Source organism: Mastacembelus armatus, chromosome 10 (assembly GCF_900324485.2).
Source record: "Mastacembelus armatus chromosome 10, fMasArm1.2, whole genome shotgun sequence".
NCBI classification, from domain to species: domain Eukaryota; kingdom Metazoa; phylum Chordata; class Actinopteri; order Synbranchiformes; family Mastacembelidae; genus Mastacembelus; species Mastacembelus armatus.
In genome coordinates, this window is record NC_046642.1 from 8,878,747 (window position 1) to 8,898,204 (window position 19,458).

Below are 19,458 nucleotides of genomic sequence, written 5' to 3' on the forward strand. Positions count from 1 at the left end.
CTAATGGTTAAATAAGCGAACCCGATTTAAATTGTTATTTTAATCTGAAGCAATCTAACAGACTCATACAAACAAGGGTGTGTCTAATCAATCTTATTGTCCTCATGTTTTCAGACACTCCAAGCTCCATTTCCCCACCATTCTCAGCAAGCCTCACAGGAGACTTACAAAAAAATGTAGTGTGTGGTATGACACCAGGGAAGACAGGGTAATGGGCTTTTGTGCTTTTAGTATACTTTTTAAGGGTTAACAAAAACCTAAAGAGCAGGTAACTGTCAGTCAGCATCATTTAAAATGTCACTTTTCTAAAGTATATACAAAAACATTCAAAGAAAGAACAAAAGAGTAACTTTAAATGCATATACTTATATAACTGAACTGCTTTTGCAACTTGAATACATACTATAACAAAAGAAGTGCTCTATTTTTTGTTTTTTTTTGGCACAAACTGATTTGAAGGCTTTGTGTGTTAATGATCACAGCTTTATCAGATGGCTACATGGCCTCAAAAACTGTAAAATCTGCTGCAGGATCACACATATATTCCCCCTCAAACCCTAATCTGAACGTTAGTCCAAGAGTCCCACATTTGACAGACTGAAGAAACAAGCATCAGTTTTAATTTTTTTGATCCTTTTTCTCTCCAAGTTGTGGTACATTTAGAGCATTGTTAGGTGTGTCAGCATTAGCTTGGGATACTGAGTGAACAAAAAGAAAAAAGTGACTTGATAACAAAAAGCATATTGATTCAAACTATGGACAAACAAGAACCTACATTTCAAAATAAATATTTTTCCCCTCCTTTAAAAAAAGGAGCAAACAAAACACTATTTGTGTCTTCTTTGTCTGTCCACAGTAGCCCAAATCTCTCAGAGACACTGAGAAATATGGACAATATTCTCTTTTCAATGGCATGCAGTCCACAGGATCACAGGACCCCTGACAAAAATCCTGTGGAGCAGTATCCATTCACTTGTCGGTCGCTGGGTTGAAGATGATAACGGTTAACATCCATTAGAGTGAAAGATTTAGAGACCGATCACTGGACCATCTGCATCTTTTTCTATGTCCCTTTTTTGTTCTAAGCCACATAGTTGTACTGATTGGAGTTCTCCTTGTCACGCTCCATATAGTCCCTGTCAATAAGAGACTCTATCCTCTTCTTCAAATCAGCAGGCTGGAGGGACAGAAGACAGAGACAAGGCAGCAGTTAAAAACATTAGGAACATGCCAACAATTGTGGTTATTTTTACAGAGGTGTGAGGAATCACAATGAATAACTAATTCTTATTTAACCGTCTTACTTACTCATTGCAACTTTTTTAAATGCCTTACACAGGCCAAATTTAAAACTTATTCTGGTGAAAATTTAAAAAAAAAAAATCAATTATAATTTAACTTTATGACCATATTGTCAGATTAAAGGGAAGGTGATCTTGTTAGTAGGGAATGTGCTTCTGTAAAATAACACTCAAAACAGTATGTCCATTTGTAGATTAAGAATTACTGTGAAGAGACTAAGATAAAACTTCAACCAATTAATTTTGCTTAATAAAAACTTCCCAAATGTATTTTATAAACAACTGGTAATAAAATGCAAATGCACATCCTTTATTATAAAAATATTATCATCAAACTGGGCTGATATATCAATATATGTACATAGATTTCAAAGACATGCCTAAGTACATTTTTAAACAATGTCTCCAATTCATAGTTTGTCCACCATTGCATTCATTTTCCCACTAACTACATATTGTGGTCACAACTGTTTTGAAAACTGTGGTACATTTAAGAAATCCTTATGAAAAGGCTTTACTTTATATATATGTGCCAAAAGGCAGATTAATCAGGCATCAGTAGTTTGAGTCCAGGCAAGGTCCTTATTGCATGTCATTACCTCTCTACTGTAAAAAGTAAAGATAACAAGTAATAACACAAAAATGCCACAAAGGAAAAAAAGATTCAGAGCTGTGCTTATCACCTTGACAGGGAACTTGAGCTGGTTGTACACCTCAGACATCAAGAGATTATGGCTCAGAGTCTTCCTCATCTTCATGATTCTCACAATGGCAGCATCGATCTGATACTGCCGATCCTGAAAGACTCTTTCTGTGGTACTGGCCTGCTCCTCCACCTGAGATAAAAGCCACAAGTTAAAATAATGATTCAGTATCTTAGTATTAGTATTGAAATTGGGAAAACTACTGTAAGACAACAGATGTACCGTTTCTTTCATCTGGATCTGATTTATTTTGATCCTGAAGAGCTTGTGTTTGAAGTCATCATTGCAGGAAAACTTGTCCCCATCTTCCACATCTTTGCTTTTTGGGATTTTGGTGAGGACACGTGCTTTTCCACATGCGAGTGACTGCAGTGTTCTACGCAGTTCACTGTCCTCTGTAAACCAACATACACACAAAACGTGTTTTCGATCAGTGGTACTAAATAAAGAGCACTCAAGACCTCTTATTTCTTCATCAAACATCAAAGTGCCACTAACCAAACCTTGGTGTGCTGATACAGACCTATTCCTGTTGCCAGTTTGATCTCCTCCAGGGTGAACTCTTCGCCTTCATTAAACATCAGTAGCACAAGTGTTTGGAAAAGTGACACCTGCAGCTCCTTCTTGCCCTGCAAATTCAAAGATTACAAAGAAGATTTATCTTTATTCATCGAGTGAGCACAACACAAGCAGAACATTCTTAGAATTTTTATCAACCTCTTTAAATTCAGCTTTTAAGACACAGTGGCCTAGTGTTGACTGCCACTGCAGCTTCCTGCCACTGTGTTTGCCCAGGTAGAAGGTCTTGAAGATCTCTTGCAGTCGCACCATCTGGACAACAGATAACAGAGGTGTTAAAAGGCCACAGAGCGTATTTATAGCAGGTGATAAAACAGCCATATTTGCTCAGCACTAACCTCAGGAGGCAGATGCACTTCCATTGGAACGTAGGTTGGCCAGTAACCCATCGTAAGGATGTTCACAGTTAGCTCAATGTTGCCAGGAATGTTTTGGCACTGCATATACTAGAGGAACACAAACATGTCACATCCAGAATGCCAGTCTGAGTGATATATTCATGAATTAAGATGCGTTAACAGCCATTCCTAATAGTATAAAGAAATATTTCAAGTAATCTACCTGAACTATGCATTGCAGCCAAATTAAGGCAGTCAGTGTTTTAGAATTAGTGATAGGTTGTGAGTGATTGCTGTGTTTCTCCTGCCTGAAAGACAAATGTCTCCTCTGTGACTAAAGGTTAATGTTTAAGTGAAGAGTCAACACCTTCCCCAACTTGTGGCATGGGTATTCTTATAAATTTAACTCACTGTTGCTGTTCTCACCTGTTTAAACTGCACCATGATGTCTTTAGAAAGCTCCATATCCTTGAACATCCCCTCTAGTTTGCTGGTAAATGCTGCGCCACACTCTGAGGAAACACCAACAGGTCACATGTCAATGTGCATTTAGTGCCATGATTCCCATTCTGCTCTTTATACTGCACTGAGTGTTTGCACATGTTAAGAAGTTAAACTGACCGTGTTTCAACTTCGACAACATGGATTTCTCAGCATCCACAGAGGCGCTTTTTCCAACCAGCAACCTCTTGGCCAGATCCTTCTTGTAAAAGGCCTCAAAAACATCTTTTCCTATAATGAAAATAAATTCTAACATGGAACGACCACAAACAAGAAATTAATTGAAATGAATTTGTAATCTAAATATTACCATAGATGAATCTAAAGATAATCATGATCTTATCCAGCATCTTCTCCAGCTCTTCATCTGTTGCCTCTTTGTTTCCTGCCCTTAGCTTTGAGTCCACATGTTTTGCTGTGAAGATGATTATTTATATAGTATGTTACTTCATGATGATTGTGATCATTTACTCACAGTGAGATCATGAGTGTAGAAAATGGTTAGTCACTGACCTATGAGCTCGGCAGGTTTATTTGGCCGTTTATTGATGAATGTTTCGAAAGCCTCCTTCATGGCATTGACAAACTTCTCATTTTTCATGAAGCAGATGTCAATGATATGATCTACCTTGTCTTTGAAGTCCAGCAACTCTTGCACCATCGTTTTGTCTTTTTCTGGATTGATTACGATTGTGCTTCCAAAGGCCTAGACGTCAAATTGAGACATTCACCAGTTACCAACAGAATATGTAAAAATTCCTGAGAGCTCAGCACCTTAGTCCTGCATTGCCTTCAGTCTTATCGCTGGCATACCTTTATGTACTCTATCCAGTGCTGCAGGAGGACCTGAACACCACCTCGCACTCGACTGAAGAGCTGATAGAGAAGAGACAGATCCTGAATTCTGTTTTCATCCAGTAGGTTAGTCAGCCCTGGAAGTTTCGAACAAGAGCACACACCGTTATTAGATGTGTGGCTGCTTTCACACTGCTAAGACACATTACTTCAGACAGTCAAATGTCAAATACATCCTGGACATTTACTAACTGATATAATGCTACATTTGTATACATTTCGTACCTTTTTGAAGAGTAGCAGTGAGATGTTCACCCAGCAACTGCTTCTCCACAGTAGCAATGAGTGGCTTCCTGAAAAGAAAAACATGTTCACTTTACAATTTAATTTCTGCGTGTGATAAACTGCAAACTAAATACTAGTCTAACACTCACTGCGTGCTCTGGTCTAGATATGTGATGACTCTGTCAGCTTCCTCTTCCAAGCGTTTGTTTACATGATGGAGATATTCTGGTACCTACAAAGGGAGGGAAAACAGTATTATTTATATGTTGGCCATATGATCATCTCTTAATATTAACTACATTAAAGATACTATTTGTTTTACTAGCTCCTAACACACAAACTGTGTTTTATTTGTACCAGAAGACAATAAAGTTTGAACATTTATCAAAACCCAAGATATTTGTATCTACTTCATGAAAAACAAGTTAAACTTTGCTTAAATTACAGGAATTATACTGCAGCTTCATTGGAAATATAAGTAAGGTTACAACAAATTTATACATTTCATTATCAGTTAATCTTTTTGTTTCCTTTATTAATCTATTATTTCTTTTGTCTATAATATCAAACAAAATGCAAAATGTTTATTCTAATTACCCTGAGGCCAAGATAACCTTAAACTATTTTCTTTATCAGACCAATGTAACCAAAATTCAAGATATTCAGTTTATAACCATATATGTCAAACAAAGCCCTCATGTTTGAGAAGATTAAACCAGTGACTCATGGGATTTTTGAAATAATTTACAGATTACCAAATTGAATCAATCAGACTAATCATGAGATGGAATCACATCATCTATATTTAGCCAGCAATTCAGAAAAATACACCAACAAAAAGCAAAATGTGCACAAAAACTCAGTCACATAAATCACCTCTCTCTCCTGCATCAGCCTCTGTCCCTCTGCAGCATACAGTCTATTAGTTTCCTCAAGAAAGCGCTGCTCAAAGGAGTCTTGATAAATCTGTCAGGGACAGCAAGAACACAGGTTTCATTAAAACCATTTGTCAAAAGGAAACTGACAGCTCATCACAGCATTGTGCAGGTGATATTCACAAACAACACAAATATCATAGCCATACTTGTCTTCTAGTACAGGACAGAGTTACAATCCTTTCAAATACAAGTTCACAGGTTACTTAATGTATGAATCAGTACTAAGACAATCATGAAATGGCCTGTGGTCAGTTACCTGCAAGTCTGAGAGCATGCTCAGCAGACTCCTCAGCAGACTGCGGTCTATCGCCTCTCCGTTCCGCTCCCTCTCGATGAGCAGCAGAATCCCATCAATGGTTTTACTCTGAACCTTTAGATCACTGATTATGTAGAACCTGAACAGTTCCAGACCCATGTCCCTGCAGACCAGAGCAGCTGGTTCAACATCCACTTTAACACAAATTCACCTCCATTATGATATTATAATTCATAAAACAGTAACATCACTCACCAGATTGATGGCAGCATTGAATTTTGTAAAACATAGGTGCGGTCCAAGAACAAAAATATACTCCTAATCATAATCTGTGAAACAATGACAAACATGCAAAATGAGCAAAACACAATACTGACAGTCATTTTTTAAACATTTCTGTTTAACTTAAAATGGGTACTCCACTGATTTGAAATGCACTTGTCACTGGCAGTAGCATGCATCCTGTCAGATCTGTTGCATAATGTCTTTTGTGGCTTTGATTTTGAATTGGGTTTGAAACTTTTTACAGAATGTCTATGTTAAAAACTAGTGCTGTGGAAAACACACCACCAGATTCTGTCTGAAAAATATCCTTTTTGGTCCTTAGTAACATGTTGATCTCAAACTTCAACTTCAGTTTTTGTTACTGAATTTGATGGGAGGGTGATGCACATGTCAGGTCAAATCGAACAACTGTCTCAATTATAATGCACTGCTGGGAGTGCTGTTGGCTAAAGTTTTAGCAGGCAAGATGCTTGACAATGTGATATTCAAATGTCTGTACTGGGGCTATCACTGTGTAACACAAACTGTTGGATTTTTTCAACTACATAGCTCTCAGAACCATCTATCTTCTCTCCAAAGATTTATACCCCATTTCTTTGTTTCTCTAAGTGTGTTACATGGTAGATTTTACTGGGATGTTCCTAAACAATACAGCAAAACCTACCTCAGTGGCTCAATAAAACCCAAGATGACAATACTTGTAAACTACTTGCTAATGACTTCAATTATTAGAAGTGTAGGCACGAGAATGCTTGAACAATACACTGAACAAAAAGTTAGGGGTAGACAAAATCACAAAATTGGGTTTAAATCCAATATCAATAATAGTGCCAGGAGCACTGATATTGAAATTTTTATTATTAAAAGCAATAAATGTCCCTAGCATCATGTACAATGATGTCAGGGGGATAAATACGTGATGATTTATGATAGGAATAGATATTAATTGGTTTCATTTTAAAATCTCTTTGTAACACCCAACAATTTGCCAAACACAAGTAATTTTCTTATTTAATTACTTATTAGTGGTAAATAACTACTGTTCATTATGTGAGTTCTCTGAAGAGGCGATAATGGTACACACGTACACACCAGCAGTAAAGATGCTGGTGTGATCCAACATGTGGTTGAGCAATTGTTTTGGTACTGATGTTCATCTCTATTGATACTTTGGGGACTGATCTATTCATCTCTGCTGTGAGTCAGAAAAACCCTGCTTCTTCTACTTCGACCATTTTTTAATCTCTAACAAAATCTCCTCAGTAGTACAAATCCCCCTTTAACATGCAAATTAAACAACAAACAAACTGCATGGAAAGTCATGTTATATTAACTGTGACATGACAGGTACCACTTAACTTAATTTTACAAAGCGTACCATTTGTCTGCAGTGATCTTGCCAGCATTTGTCAATTTTCTTCAGGAAAAGCACGCTGTCCAGGGCATCCGTAGGAACAAAGTCAAGGCAAAAGTGGCCATTCATTCAGGAGGGCTACAGTAATAATGACTGCATAATCAATATCTGGATTTACTAAATAAATAACCAATAACATTCAGTGGTTGAAACTCTGAATAAACGGAAGACGCAAAGGATATTCTCTGAACTGATCAATCTGTGCCTTGATGTGATCTTCACACACGGCCCTCAGCTGTTTGTAAAGCTTGGCAGATATCTTATGGGAGCACAAGTTCTCAACAGCCTGAGAGGAGAAAAGAGAGTCGAAAATTACTCTTGTTATATCAATGAAGGATATGAACTTGACTACAGAGGAGCAACTACCAAAGGCCCATACAAAAAAGCTTCTCCTGAGAAGTCAGCAGGCCTGTATAAATACCTGGTAGAGCTCCTCCAGATTGTACTTGATTGAAGTGCTGTTCTGTATGGCCTCCACTGCCTCCTTCAGCTTCTGCCAGGTCTCTTGTGTGTAGTTCTCTGGCAACTTGGGCTTTTCTGTGTGTAAAATGAAACAACATTTTCTGACAATAGTCTCAACTTCTGCAGGCCCTCAGTGTCCTACAGTGGACCTCCACAGATCATTATGCTGTGTCACCAGAGTCAACAGAGCTATTTTAAAACAGCTGTGTTTCTATTTAAAGTGTAGTGAAGTGTTATTAACAAAAAGTCAAACATTTGTATTATAAGAAACATTTGTATATCATGAAAATAAATGTGTTTGTCTAAGGTTAGAATGCTGCCATACCATTTATACTTTGACATCACTTGAACAAGTACAAATGTTAGATTAGCCCAAAACTATTTGAACTACTAATTCCATCTAAAACCATTTAGTATAAAGCTTTTTTCCATATTGTGAACTCCCAATATGCATTATTTTGTGTGATTAAGATGCTGTATCACCTGGAGTTTTGGTTATTATACAGAACAAATTAGTCTTTCAAAGCTTACTGACAATATCAGATGCAATTTTTAGTACATACTGGACTCTGAATTGATTTAAAGGAATAAAAACTGTTTATGGCAACAATGATAATCTGCCAAAAACATTCCTCTAACTATCCTAAAATTGAGCTGCAACAATAAGCTAATTAATTAATAAAAAATGTAATAAAATCCATCTGTTTAAGAAATTTTTCAACTAAACCTTGGTTCTCAGCCTCACAAACACGATGATTTTCCTTTTCCTTTATGACAAAACTAAACGCTTTTAGTTTCTGGACTCATTTAGAGTGCAAGAAAGATGACGTAACTATTTAGCAACCAATTAATGCACATATTATGCATTAGTAATAGTCTTAGTCTAAATATATTATGACAATATTAATGCACAGACTTTAGAAATGGTTGGCCAAAAATATATGTAACATTTTGACCAGATTAACTATGTTTGTTTATTAGTTCTTAGTAACATTATTGCCATAAAAAGTAGCGGTATCAATCAGTCATTTAAGTTCTTGATGTTTTGTAATGCAGCCCTTAGACCCAATAAAAGACTTACACAAACCCCACATCTTATGTCCTAATTTTACAATACACCGTCCATTAGGGCCAATATTGTGCCTAAGGGACTCAGCAGCTAATGTAAGTTGTATTTTGCTGTCAGTGATGGTTTTTGGAGCTTGAATCACATCATCCACCAGTGTATCTGCTACCTTTGAAGTTCTTGATGACTAGTTTCTTGGCAGCACCAGGTTTACTGTTGGAGAAGGTGCCGGAGCCTGCGGTTTTCGTCAGTCCGTTTGCGGGGTGTCCCACGCCACCGGGCACAAACACAGCTTTGCTTTTGTTATTAGAGCACGAAGCAGCAGCAGCAGCGGTGGCAGCAGCAGCCTCCTCAGCCATTTTCACATCCAGTCCAATGAAATCCACTGAATCCTCAAACCTCAACTTCTTCTGAATGTGCAGCGAAGTGGGAGAGCAGGAGGAGGAGGAGGAGGAAGAGGAGGAATTCAGGGTCTTGGGAGGCGAGGAGGAGATCGTGTCAGTAGTGTCGTCCCTCTCTGAGCCGTTTATTTTCCTCTTCTTCGGAGATGTGATGTTACCGCTGTCGTTTTTGACATCAGTAGCCGCTTGTCTAGCCTCCTGGGTTGGCGGTGGTGGGGGATTAGGGGAAGATAAACCTGTTGGAAACATGAAAAAACGGGAATACTAATTCTTAACAGCCAGTCTTCTGATCCGAAACTTCCACTCTCTCCGGAGTATGAGCGCAGCGTCCAAAGGCTTTTATCTACGTTAAAACGGAAAGCTACCACCCAAGTCCTCTATCCTGTGTAAAACAGACAATAAATTGCAAACTACACAGCTCCACTTGAACCCAGCCTGGTCTCTTTCTTGTTATTGCTGGCAGAAGAAGAAAGATGGTTGGCTACTGCTTCCTCTTTTTGCCTCTCCAGTCGAACCGCGTCGGACTCTCGTTCAGGGGCAGCAGTTGGGTAAAGCGGCAGTTAAAGAAAATTATTATTTTACTAGAGTAAAAAACAGATAGGCTCACATGACGGTAAAACACTCGTTACTAAACACGGGAAATTGTCGCTCATAAAAAGCTAGTCGGTGACCCTACCGGAAGTACTTTGTATAAGTACTTTTTTTACACAAGCGTGTTTTTTCTGTACGAACTACAACGCTGTAACTATTCTGGACACAAGATGGCGCCATGTCGACGCCATAGACTCGATGTTTGCTTTTCCTAAAGGTTATGAATGTATTTATTTTATAAAATATGTCAGTCTTATCAACTTCTCGGGCATCGTGGACGATAAAAAAATTGACACCGTCGTATTTTGGATTTTGTCAACCTTCTTCTGTTACAAGCGTTTCCGTGGTGACAGTCGAATTCGACCTGAACTGCCGGGTAACGCAAAAAAGTGTCGTGAACTATCATACAACTGGCCCTCCACGGCTGAACAGGCGTGGAGCTGTTATAGCATTTCTTGATAGATGACCTGTAATTTTCTGTTTACTTGTGTTTATCATAATCTCTTTGGCACAACAAGCAGCGAAACGTTTTGTCACTATATCGAGGAACGTGGTAACGGCGACCATCGAGGATGTTTAAAAAGTACGTCGCTTTTTATTTCCTTGTTGTAGCCTTAGCTAACCACGGCTAAATGGCTATCGTTTACTGATTAGCCATCGCGACTTTTGAGCTTGTTTCATGAATTGAAATTTTATAAAATCATTTGCTGTATAGGCATCAGTGTTTTATCATTCCTCTGGTCATCTCTCCGTAATCCTTAGAGATGTTTTTTTCTTCTAAGGATAACATTTTATGTTGAGACATTATTATTTTATAAAACTAGTTAGATAAAAGATTACTTCAGTATCTCTTACATAGAGCTTACATTGTTGCAGGACAAGTTAACTTAAGTATTGTGCAGTTTCAGCCTGACGTTAATGCCACATACTGTAACTGAAATGCTAAGGCCTTTACGTATGCAAAGTGGAACAATGAAATATGGAATATAATGTGAAATGTAGTGAGGTATAAGTATAAAGTATCACTAATTGGAGGTACAAGTAAATCAAAATTATATTTAAGTAAGTGTACTCAATTTTCATCACTGCTATATTAATACATCTTGGAATAGAACAATTTGGATAAGATTTAAATTGATCATGATAGTTTAACAGTTGTATGTGCATATGAGAGAGAGAGAGAGAGGTATGTAATGACTGGAAAAAAATACGAGCATGTTTTCTCTCAAAGACCACTTCGAAAGGTTTAACCTGTGTTAACTATGTCTGGTATGACCAGTAAAAATGTTATAGACAGAAGAATAAATAGCATATAGACAGGATCTTTGGTGTTTTGTTTTCTATTTATTGAAATATTGCAGGTTTTGGTTGAGTTGAATGCTAAAAACTGATATAGAGTCAGCAATAATCTTAACCCTAAACTGTATGTTTTTGGACTGTGGGAGGAGGCTGGAGTACCTGGAGTTGTCTTGTTGGCTTCAAAAACACAGCACAGAAATTTTGTCATTTGTTTAAATGCATGAATTCCTGTTAATTTAACATCCAGTCAACTTGCTCTCTTTAGCTCTAAATTTCATCTCTTCATCTCATATTTCTTGTCTTTTGTTTCAGATTTGACGAGAAGGAAAATGTGTCCAACTGTATCCAGCTGAAAACATCAGTGATAAAAGGCATCAAAAACCAGCTGTTGGAACAGTTTCCTGAGATTGAGTCATGGCTCAATCACATAATGCCAAAAAAGGACCCTGTCAAAATAGTGAGATGGTATGATGTGGAGTGTTTCTCAGTGTTTCATAGGGTGTTTTTGTAAATTTTATCCTACAGTTTATTTTGGTTCTTTTTCCAGCCATGAACATATTGAAATCCTGACAGTGAATGGAGAACTGCTTTTCTTCAGACAGAGAGAAGGACCATTTTACCCAACCCTCAGACTCTTGCATAAATGTAAGACCTAATGTTGACTGTTGTTGATTGATGGTTGCATTTCAATTTTCTCACACTAAGAAGTTCCTTTTCCTTTTCATAGATCCCTTCATTCTTCCACACCAGCAGGTTGACAAAGGTGCCATTAAATTTGTCTTAAGTGGAGCCAACATCATGTGCCCTGGCCTGACATCACCAGGCGCAAAACTCTACCCAGCTGAAGTTGACACAGTAGTTGTATCCTTTTATACATGCTGGAAGATATTTCATTTTCACACCATAGATTTTTCAGTGAAAATGTCTTTTGTTAGTTTTTTTTAGCTTAATTTAATTTTTTTACGTACATTATTTATATTAAATAAACCGTTGTACAAATTTGTCTTTAACAAGTGGATGCAGGCCATAATGGCAGAGGGCAAACAACACGCACTTTGTGTTGGTGTTATGAAGATGTCTGCAGAAAGCATGTAAGACTTGTATACATTAAGAGTAAAATCTTTAAGTTGCAGATCTTATGATGCATGATCTTATTCTGTTTATCTTTTGCAAATAGAGAAAAAGTCAACAAGGGAATTGGCATTGAGAATGTTCACTATCTCAATGATGGACTGTGGCACATGAAGACGTATAAATGATGACATCAACACCTGCAGCGCCCACCACCCACACCCACCTTTGAAAGTGTGGAGCTCCTGACAGCGAGCCATGAGCTGACAGTCAACTGTTTACACCTACGGACTTCCTTGCATAACCGGCTTTGAATCAACCGTCATTCAAATACAAGAAAGATTGCTTTAAACCTGATTTCTCAGTTGGTGTTTTGCAACAAATCCAATTAAATATGCCCATGTTATTGTGTTGTCTGTGATTTAGAATTCAAAGATAAATATGACAAAATTACTATTTCCTTCAGACTGACCTTCATTACTTGGGTGTCCTGGCATTTAGTAGTTGGCATTTAGTAGCTGGAGTGATGATGTGTCCTGATACTGAACAGTATAGGATGTGAGCATACATGGACAATGACTGAAGGGGTGGCAGGGAGGCATGTATTACATACAGTCAGACCTATTGTTCTCTTCTCTTTAGTGAGTAGTGTGCTTACTATATGGTAAAACTGGCTGAAATGGTTTTTGTCATTGAATTTACAGACATAAAAATTGATAACAGCCGTCTCTGAATAGTACCCAACATAAAAAGCATCAAATGAACGCTTACTGAAAGTACCTCCAAACTGTTACCTTCCGCCAACACATATAAGTAAGTGGTCTCCACTTACTATAAACAAAACCTATTGCAGTCAAACTGGAATACAATACATTAACTGTTAAATAACCAAGCAGCTTAATAAACCAGTCCTTTATTGTACAAATACCCCCCCCCCCCAAAAAAATCATTCACAGAATGTTTAACAAGATAAATACTATTAACACCTAAAAAGCTACCAATATTTTGTATGATTTTCAATTTTTAGACAGTTTATTCCCAATCCCAAAAAAACACGTTTAATCTGTAACTTGGTTTTATTATACCAGAGTCACTTTTTAAATGTTTTATATCTAATGATAATGTGTTTTTAAAATATATTTTTCACATATATCAACACTGATGCATAATTTTGCCATTTAGCTGCTAAGGCCAATTCTTCATATCTGGAGATATCGAAGCCTGTCACAGCCAAAAATGCACTTCATTTGGAGGTGGGCTGGAGAATGTTGTATGTATGACTCAATATTCATTATTGGTATTTCTGTATAATCTAAGTAATAATAAGTTATGTGACGTATCCTCAGATAGTGATACATTATGAGGTTACATGGACACACCATTAGTTAACACTTAAAATTACTTAACCAATGCAATTTGAAGACAACAAAAAGACAAATATTTACAATACAGTGACCAAAGCCTACACATAATCTCTTATCACAAATTTGAGATCTTTCCTAGTTTGATCTTCAAAGGATTGCATGCCCATCTGTTCCATTTACCTGCACCACAAAAAATTGGGTGTTGATTGTGCCAAGTGCAAATGGTACAAATACACATAAAAGCACCACCCAGGATCCAGTTTTATAATTAGTGATGAAAACCATCTGAAAGTTAGGTTTGCCATCATAGAAGCAAACAGTCAGAATGCTACATCCAGCTTTGAGGAATAAATCTCTAGTCATTGTCTGAACCCTCAGGAGGGTAAAATACTAACAAGTCGTGAAAATCATGTCCGTAAGGACGGAGTCTGTAAACTCCATACATCATAACCTGCATTTGATTTGGTGACATCCCATTAAATGTGACTGCCATGTCAGAGCAGCAGCCCTCCACCACATTAGTAGGGTTCTCCTGCAGACTATTTGCTATCAGGGTGTTGACACTCTTGCTGTTAAACAGGCCTTTTCCACGTGCATCTTCTCCGTTCTCTGCAAAAACACCTGTATATTTGAGGCACACGGCCAGTTGCTTGTCCTCACTCAGCTTCCACAGGGTATGTCCTCTTTCTGGACATTTGTTTTCATCCTGGAACGCATGCACCAACCTTTTCAGAGCTTCATAGCTAAGAACAATGCCACTATCATACGACACATACTCAAGCTCCCCTGATTTCATAGCATTTCCCAGGTAGAAGGGTTCATTGGGATCCTTTGTGAGCACCAGGTATTTGAGGTTCTCAATGATGGCAAACGTGGTGGGTTGTGCCACAAAGAACCAGCGCAGGTCTCCAGCATTCTCATAAGCATGTACCAGAGCTTTACGTAACCTTGCCCATTCATCTTTTTCATTCAGGTCTACTGCCTCAAGTGCTTTCGAAGACTCTGAAGTATAAAACACAGCCTTGTCACAGTGTTTGCTCCAAGTGTCCACAGCTGCGACCCAGTAAACAAGGATCTTGGGCTGGACCATGATTACACAATAGACCTGGACTTGATTGCTTAACTCCTGCACCTCAGTGTCAGAAAGGCGTTTCAGCTCGTCTTTACTTGGGGCTTTGACGTGATGATGATGATGGCCGTCTATCTTGGCATCGTTACCTGGGCTTAAACTACCTAGGAGTGACAGCACCAAGCAGAAGAGGCCTCCCATAAACATCCCCTTCATGAAAGAGCATCCATCAGACAACATTTTGGCAGCAGATTCTGGGGAGGAGAGAAAATGCTATGTTTAGAGATGAGATGATACTTTCATTAATCTAATCAAATTATTTTTCATCATCATTTAGTCATGTGAGTTTTCAAACAAAAACTGACAAACATTTCCTATTTTCATCTCTCAAGATCTGCCTATTTTTCTATGTAAACTAAGTTAAATATCTTTGTGCTTTTTGTCATTCCGTAACCATTTCCTTAATTAATCCTTCAGTCTATTAAATACCATATACTACATAACTAGAAATACTATATAGCTAGGGACAAACTGAATTATAAATGAGGGGAAACTCTCAAAATCAGTTGAGCCAAGTAGTAAAATAATCAATTAGATCGGCACCTATTTTGATTATCAAATGAGGATTGCATTTGTTTGATTCATTTGAGCTGTTTATATAATTGGAATTAATTATAAAAATAAAAGGATTATCTGGTGGTTTCTCAGTAGTATGCAGCTCTAGGGTCTAAATGAAGCTTGTTCAGGAAACCAGTACTGAGCTTAACAAATTCAGTATAAATTGATGGGCAAAAGTGGCAGCTTTATCCTTTTAAAAATTAAACCTACAAAACAGTAGATTGTACAAAAACTGCAGGGGACTTAATACATTCTGTCTTACTGTATGTTTTAAATAGACTAAAGTGTAAACAGAGCCACATCCGGTTCATTATTCTATCACATTATACTGTTCATTCACATTGTGTTATCTATAACACAAATGCTCCGGGTGTGTGTTCACGGTGTGTGTGTTCACTGCTGTGTGTGTGCGCAAGTCACTTAAAGCATATGCACAGCAAGTTCTGAATATATGCTCTTTTCTGGTTAACTGTTGCATTTGGGTGGAGGCACATTTTTTCAAAAACACACAATTACTTCATTTTTGGGTCTTGTTTGAGTCAAAGTGTAAAAAAAAAAAAGTTTGCTTTTTTAATGTTGCATGTAGTGTGAGTGTAAGTGAAGTGACTTATGTAAGGAATGAAAGGCATGTTGACCCATACGTGGAATATTTGTTTGTTTACACACACAGTGAACACACACACACACACACACACACACACACACACACACACACACACACACACACACACACACACACACACACACACACACACACACACACTGAACACAGTGAACACAGACAGTGAACACACCGGTGCCTTGTAGTTATGGAAGCTGTTCTGGGATGGTTGTGTAAACATGTGTTATGTACCGATATAAGTGACATTTTGTAAGTGACATAAAAAAAACCCAAGAAAACAAATCTTGTGGGATTTGAAACAACACTGAAAGGAAGAAAATGCTACGCAAGATAGGTCACCACAAGATCAGAAACACCGACACCTTTCCCTGGCAAGCTTCCGGTGATGTGTCGGTCTGTTTACCCTTTTCTAAACGAAACTTGTTCTACCCATTTATCTCTGCAACCATAATCTAACCCTCAACCTGCTGTTTTGACTGGAGGTGGCTTCAACTAACTTACCTGAAAGAATTTAACACAAGACTACACTAGAACCATATCAAACCTACATGTCTGTTTAACCTGCTTATGTAATTTTACCATCCATATCCACTAATGCACAATTCGCACTAACTAATTGGCTAACCAGGGATTTAAGTAGCTAGCTAACTGTTAGCTTCCTGTCTTATTAAGCCTACACTGCACGACTAACAGTGTTATCACATTAAAAACAACAATAAAGAAATTGTATTTACCGTATTTAGTTAGATTAAAGCTGCCGTGTCAATTGCTGCTCCTACCTGCTTCCACTTTTCCTGTTTGGCGAGTCTATAACGTCAGTTTTATTTAACCTAAGTGGGTAGGTACATGTTTCACAATATTGCTTCCGCTTCGTCCTCTTCTTTGGCTTTTAACGCCACACTTAGTGTTGCATTACTGCCACCTTCTGCGATCAGTTGCAACTACAGGTTTTTTATCCCAGCTCTCTTTGGGTGAAAGGCAGGGGTACACCCTGGACAGGTCACCAGTCCATCACAGGGCCACATAGAGACAAACCTCACACACTCACACTCACTCCTATGGGCAATTTAGAGTCACCAATCAACCTGACATACATATTTTTGGACTGTGGGAGGAAACCAGAGTACCTGGAGAAAACCCACACAAGCACAGGGAGAACATGCAAACTCCACACAGAAAGGTCCCTGCTGGGTTTCGAACCAGGAACCTTCTTGCTGTGAGGCAACACAGCTAAGTACTCATCCATTGGCTGCTGCCCCCCAGGAGCAGATATTTATCAAATTTAGAAGAGTTACTTTTACTTACTGTGGCCATAAGGTGCAAAACACAACATTTTCCAACAACACAACAGCAAAAGGGAAAACACGACATTTCATCAAACGCAACATTATGCAAAACTCTGCATCGACTTGGGTCCTGTCAAGTCACAAACAAGCACTGTCGTCCCTACCTTTTTGTAATTTTGAAATGTTATTTTGTTTTGTGTGTGTGTTGTGTTTTCTCTTTTTCTAAACAATCAAATTGTCCTTGAGGTGAAGCAGTTTTTTGGATTTGAAACTAAGCACAGCTGTGCTTTTGTCTCTTATGACTGACTGCTCAGCGGTCAGGTCAAATCAAATGCATCATGATGTTGTTTTCAACAGCACATTCAGAGACCTGGAGACAAGCTTATAAATCACCTGATACCATGTACATTCATCTGAAGAGCATTAGAAGCCTTTCTCTTTGACAAAAAGCCTTGTGCCCAAAGTGTCCTCGAGCTGGAAACTGTAAACATGTTTTGATCTTTTAGATTTTTTAGAACAATCACACTTGACTTTTTTCTTGCATCTTAAGCAATATTGTGGTATTAAAATATACTTAAAATGTCTTTATACTGAGGTCAAATGCTATGTATGTACAGATATATACATTTTCTCATTTTTACATACCCACCTTCACTTTTACCCATTTTATTTTAATTTAATTTAATTTAATTTTACCTATCCCTGAAATCATTGTAGAGAGAAATCAAATGATGAAAGCAGCTATTATTTTCCAAATACAATAAAACAACAATTAATTGTCTCACTAATGTGCATCATTCAACAGAGAATGACGTAGAAACATGCAGTGACATACTTCCAGCAGCTCTGTGATCTCAGACATGATCAATGATACGGTTGAGCAGCACATCAGACATAAACCATCAGAGCCGTGCTGGACAGCCGCTGATTACTGCCGCAGAGTAAACATTTGTTAGGCCTCTCTGTACAAGCACAGATAGAATTGACAGGGTCCCCTAAATTGTGTCTAAGACACCCAACCCATCACGTCAAAACCATTAAGAAGGAGACTGGGTGTGATGATAATGTATTGATCAGATTGTGATGGATGGTCACTAGGGATATATAAGTGTGAGGGAGGCTGAGGTGTAGTCCAGAACTAGCCATCTAAAGACAGAGGCACCATGCTTTCTGTAGCTTTGTATTATCTCTTCGCTGTGATTTGGTCTGCAAAATGGACTCATGCTCTACCTCTGTATCCTGATACCAATCTGGAGCCACAGTCAGGTGAGTCTTTTCTTTTTTTTATAGTATTAGAAAAAGAGTATTTCAGAAGGGGTGTAGGATTGGTTTTAAGGAAATATTGTCTCTTGAGCAACATTGGGACCTCTGCTTTGATGCATACAGCTGAGTCTTTAGATGAGTTGGTAAAACATTAATGATGAAACATAACACAGCCAAATTATTCTAAAAATTCTATAATTTAAAATTATTATTGTAAAAATGTATCATCTCTTGATAACTCTTTTTGACCTTAAACATGCTTCAAAATCCAAAAACTGTACAATTTATAATGTAATCTATTAAAAACTGCATAAATATTAGGCCAGTATTATAATGACAGGATGATGAGGTTATGTTGTTTAATCCCAACAGATTTCATTCAGAAAATAGTGTCAGAGGTGGAAGATGGACTAAACACTGCTGAGGGACAGCAGAGAGAGATGAGCAACCTGTATCCTCTACTGATGCAGCACAACGGAGGCAGGGACTCTTGGAATAAAGGTATAAATAAAACAAATCAGCAGGTAGACACAAGCCATATATAATATGCCATATATATAGTATGCCAGTATATATAAAATATTTCATCTCTTTTTACATTGTCCAGGTGCTAAAGACCCAGCACAACAAGAAAAGTTTGCCAACATGGTAAGGATGAGAATATTTTGGCAATATACATTTTGTGTCTATAGTACAGGACAACATACTACAATACATCATTTTACCAAAATGACTGTACACAGATAAAGCCAAAATAGACATAAAACAAAACAAAACAAAAATTAAATAGTTAAAATGACTGGGATAACTGGAAAAAGTGTCATTAATGCAAACTTACATCTTTACAAAAATGTTTTTTTTTTGGACTTTAAAGGAAGCTGCCACTTAACCATCTAAGAGTTTTCAACCCTAAGTACTGTACATTATTTTGTTTGTATTTTAATGGCATG

General features: G+C 37.8%; 3 protein-coding genes across 3 annotated transcripts; 1 reads left to right on the plus strand and 2 right to left on the minus strand.

Annotated features, from left to right (window-relative positions):
• Positions 1–598: 598 nt before the first annotated feature.
• On the minus strand, positions 599–10,007 carry cul4b (cullin 4B). Its single transcript, XM_026329623.2, has 20 exons — positions 9,094–10,007; positions 7,818–7,933; positions 7,579–7,682; positions 7,361–7,430; positions 5,953–6,026; positions 5,698–5,860; positions 5,380–5,469; positions 4,653–4,735; positions 4,504–4,571; positions 4,237–4,355; positions 3,937–4,129; positions 3,734–3,838; positions 3,544–3,654; positions 3,349–3,434; positions 2,923–3,030; positions 2,723–2,836; positions 2,529–2,634; positions 2,228–2,400; positions 1,985–2,137; positions 599–1,177 (listed from the first exon to the last, which is right to left on the minus strand). Exons 1-20 carry the CDS (start codon positions 9,572–9,574, stop codon positions 1,082–1,084), a joined length of 2,613 nt encoding a protein of 870 aa, XP_026185408.1. The 5' UTR covers positions 9,575–10,007; the 3' UTR covers positions 599–1,081.
• Positions 10,008–10,302: 295 nt separating this feature from the next.
• On the plus strand, positions 10,303–12,692 carry mcts1 (MCTS1 re-initiation and release factor). The gene is made up of 6 exons (XM_026329626.2): positions 10,303–10,499; positions 11,528–11,680; positions 11,763–11,860; positions 11,943–12,076; positions 12,239–12,306; positions 12,393–12,692. The coding sequence occupies exons 1-6, from the start codon at positions 10,489–10,491 to the stop codon at positions 12,472–12,474; spliced, it is 546 nt and encodes a 181-aa protein (XP_026185411.1). The 5' UTR covers positions 10,303–10,488; the 3' UTR covers positions 12,475–12,692.
• A 518-nt stretch (positions 12,693–13,210) lies between these two features.
• On the minus strand, positions 13,211–16,832 carry c1galt1c1 (C1GALT1-specific chaperone 1). Its single transcript, XM_026329637.1, has 2 exons — positions 16,694–16,832; positions 13,211–14,973 (listed from the first exon to the last, which is right to left on the minus strand). The coding sequence occupies exon 2, from the start codon at positions 14,957–14,959 to the stop codon at positions 14,006–14,008; it is 954 nt and encodes a 317-aa protein (XP_026185422.1). The 5' UTR covers positions 14,960–14,973; positions 16,694–16,832; the 3' UTR covers positions 13,211–14,005.
• Between the last annotated feature and the right edge of the window lie 2,626 nt (positions 16,833–19,458).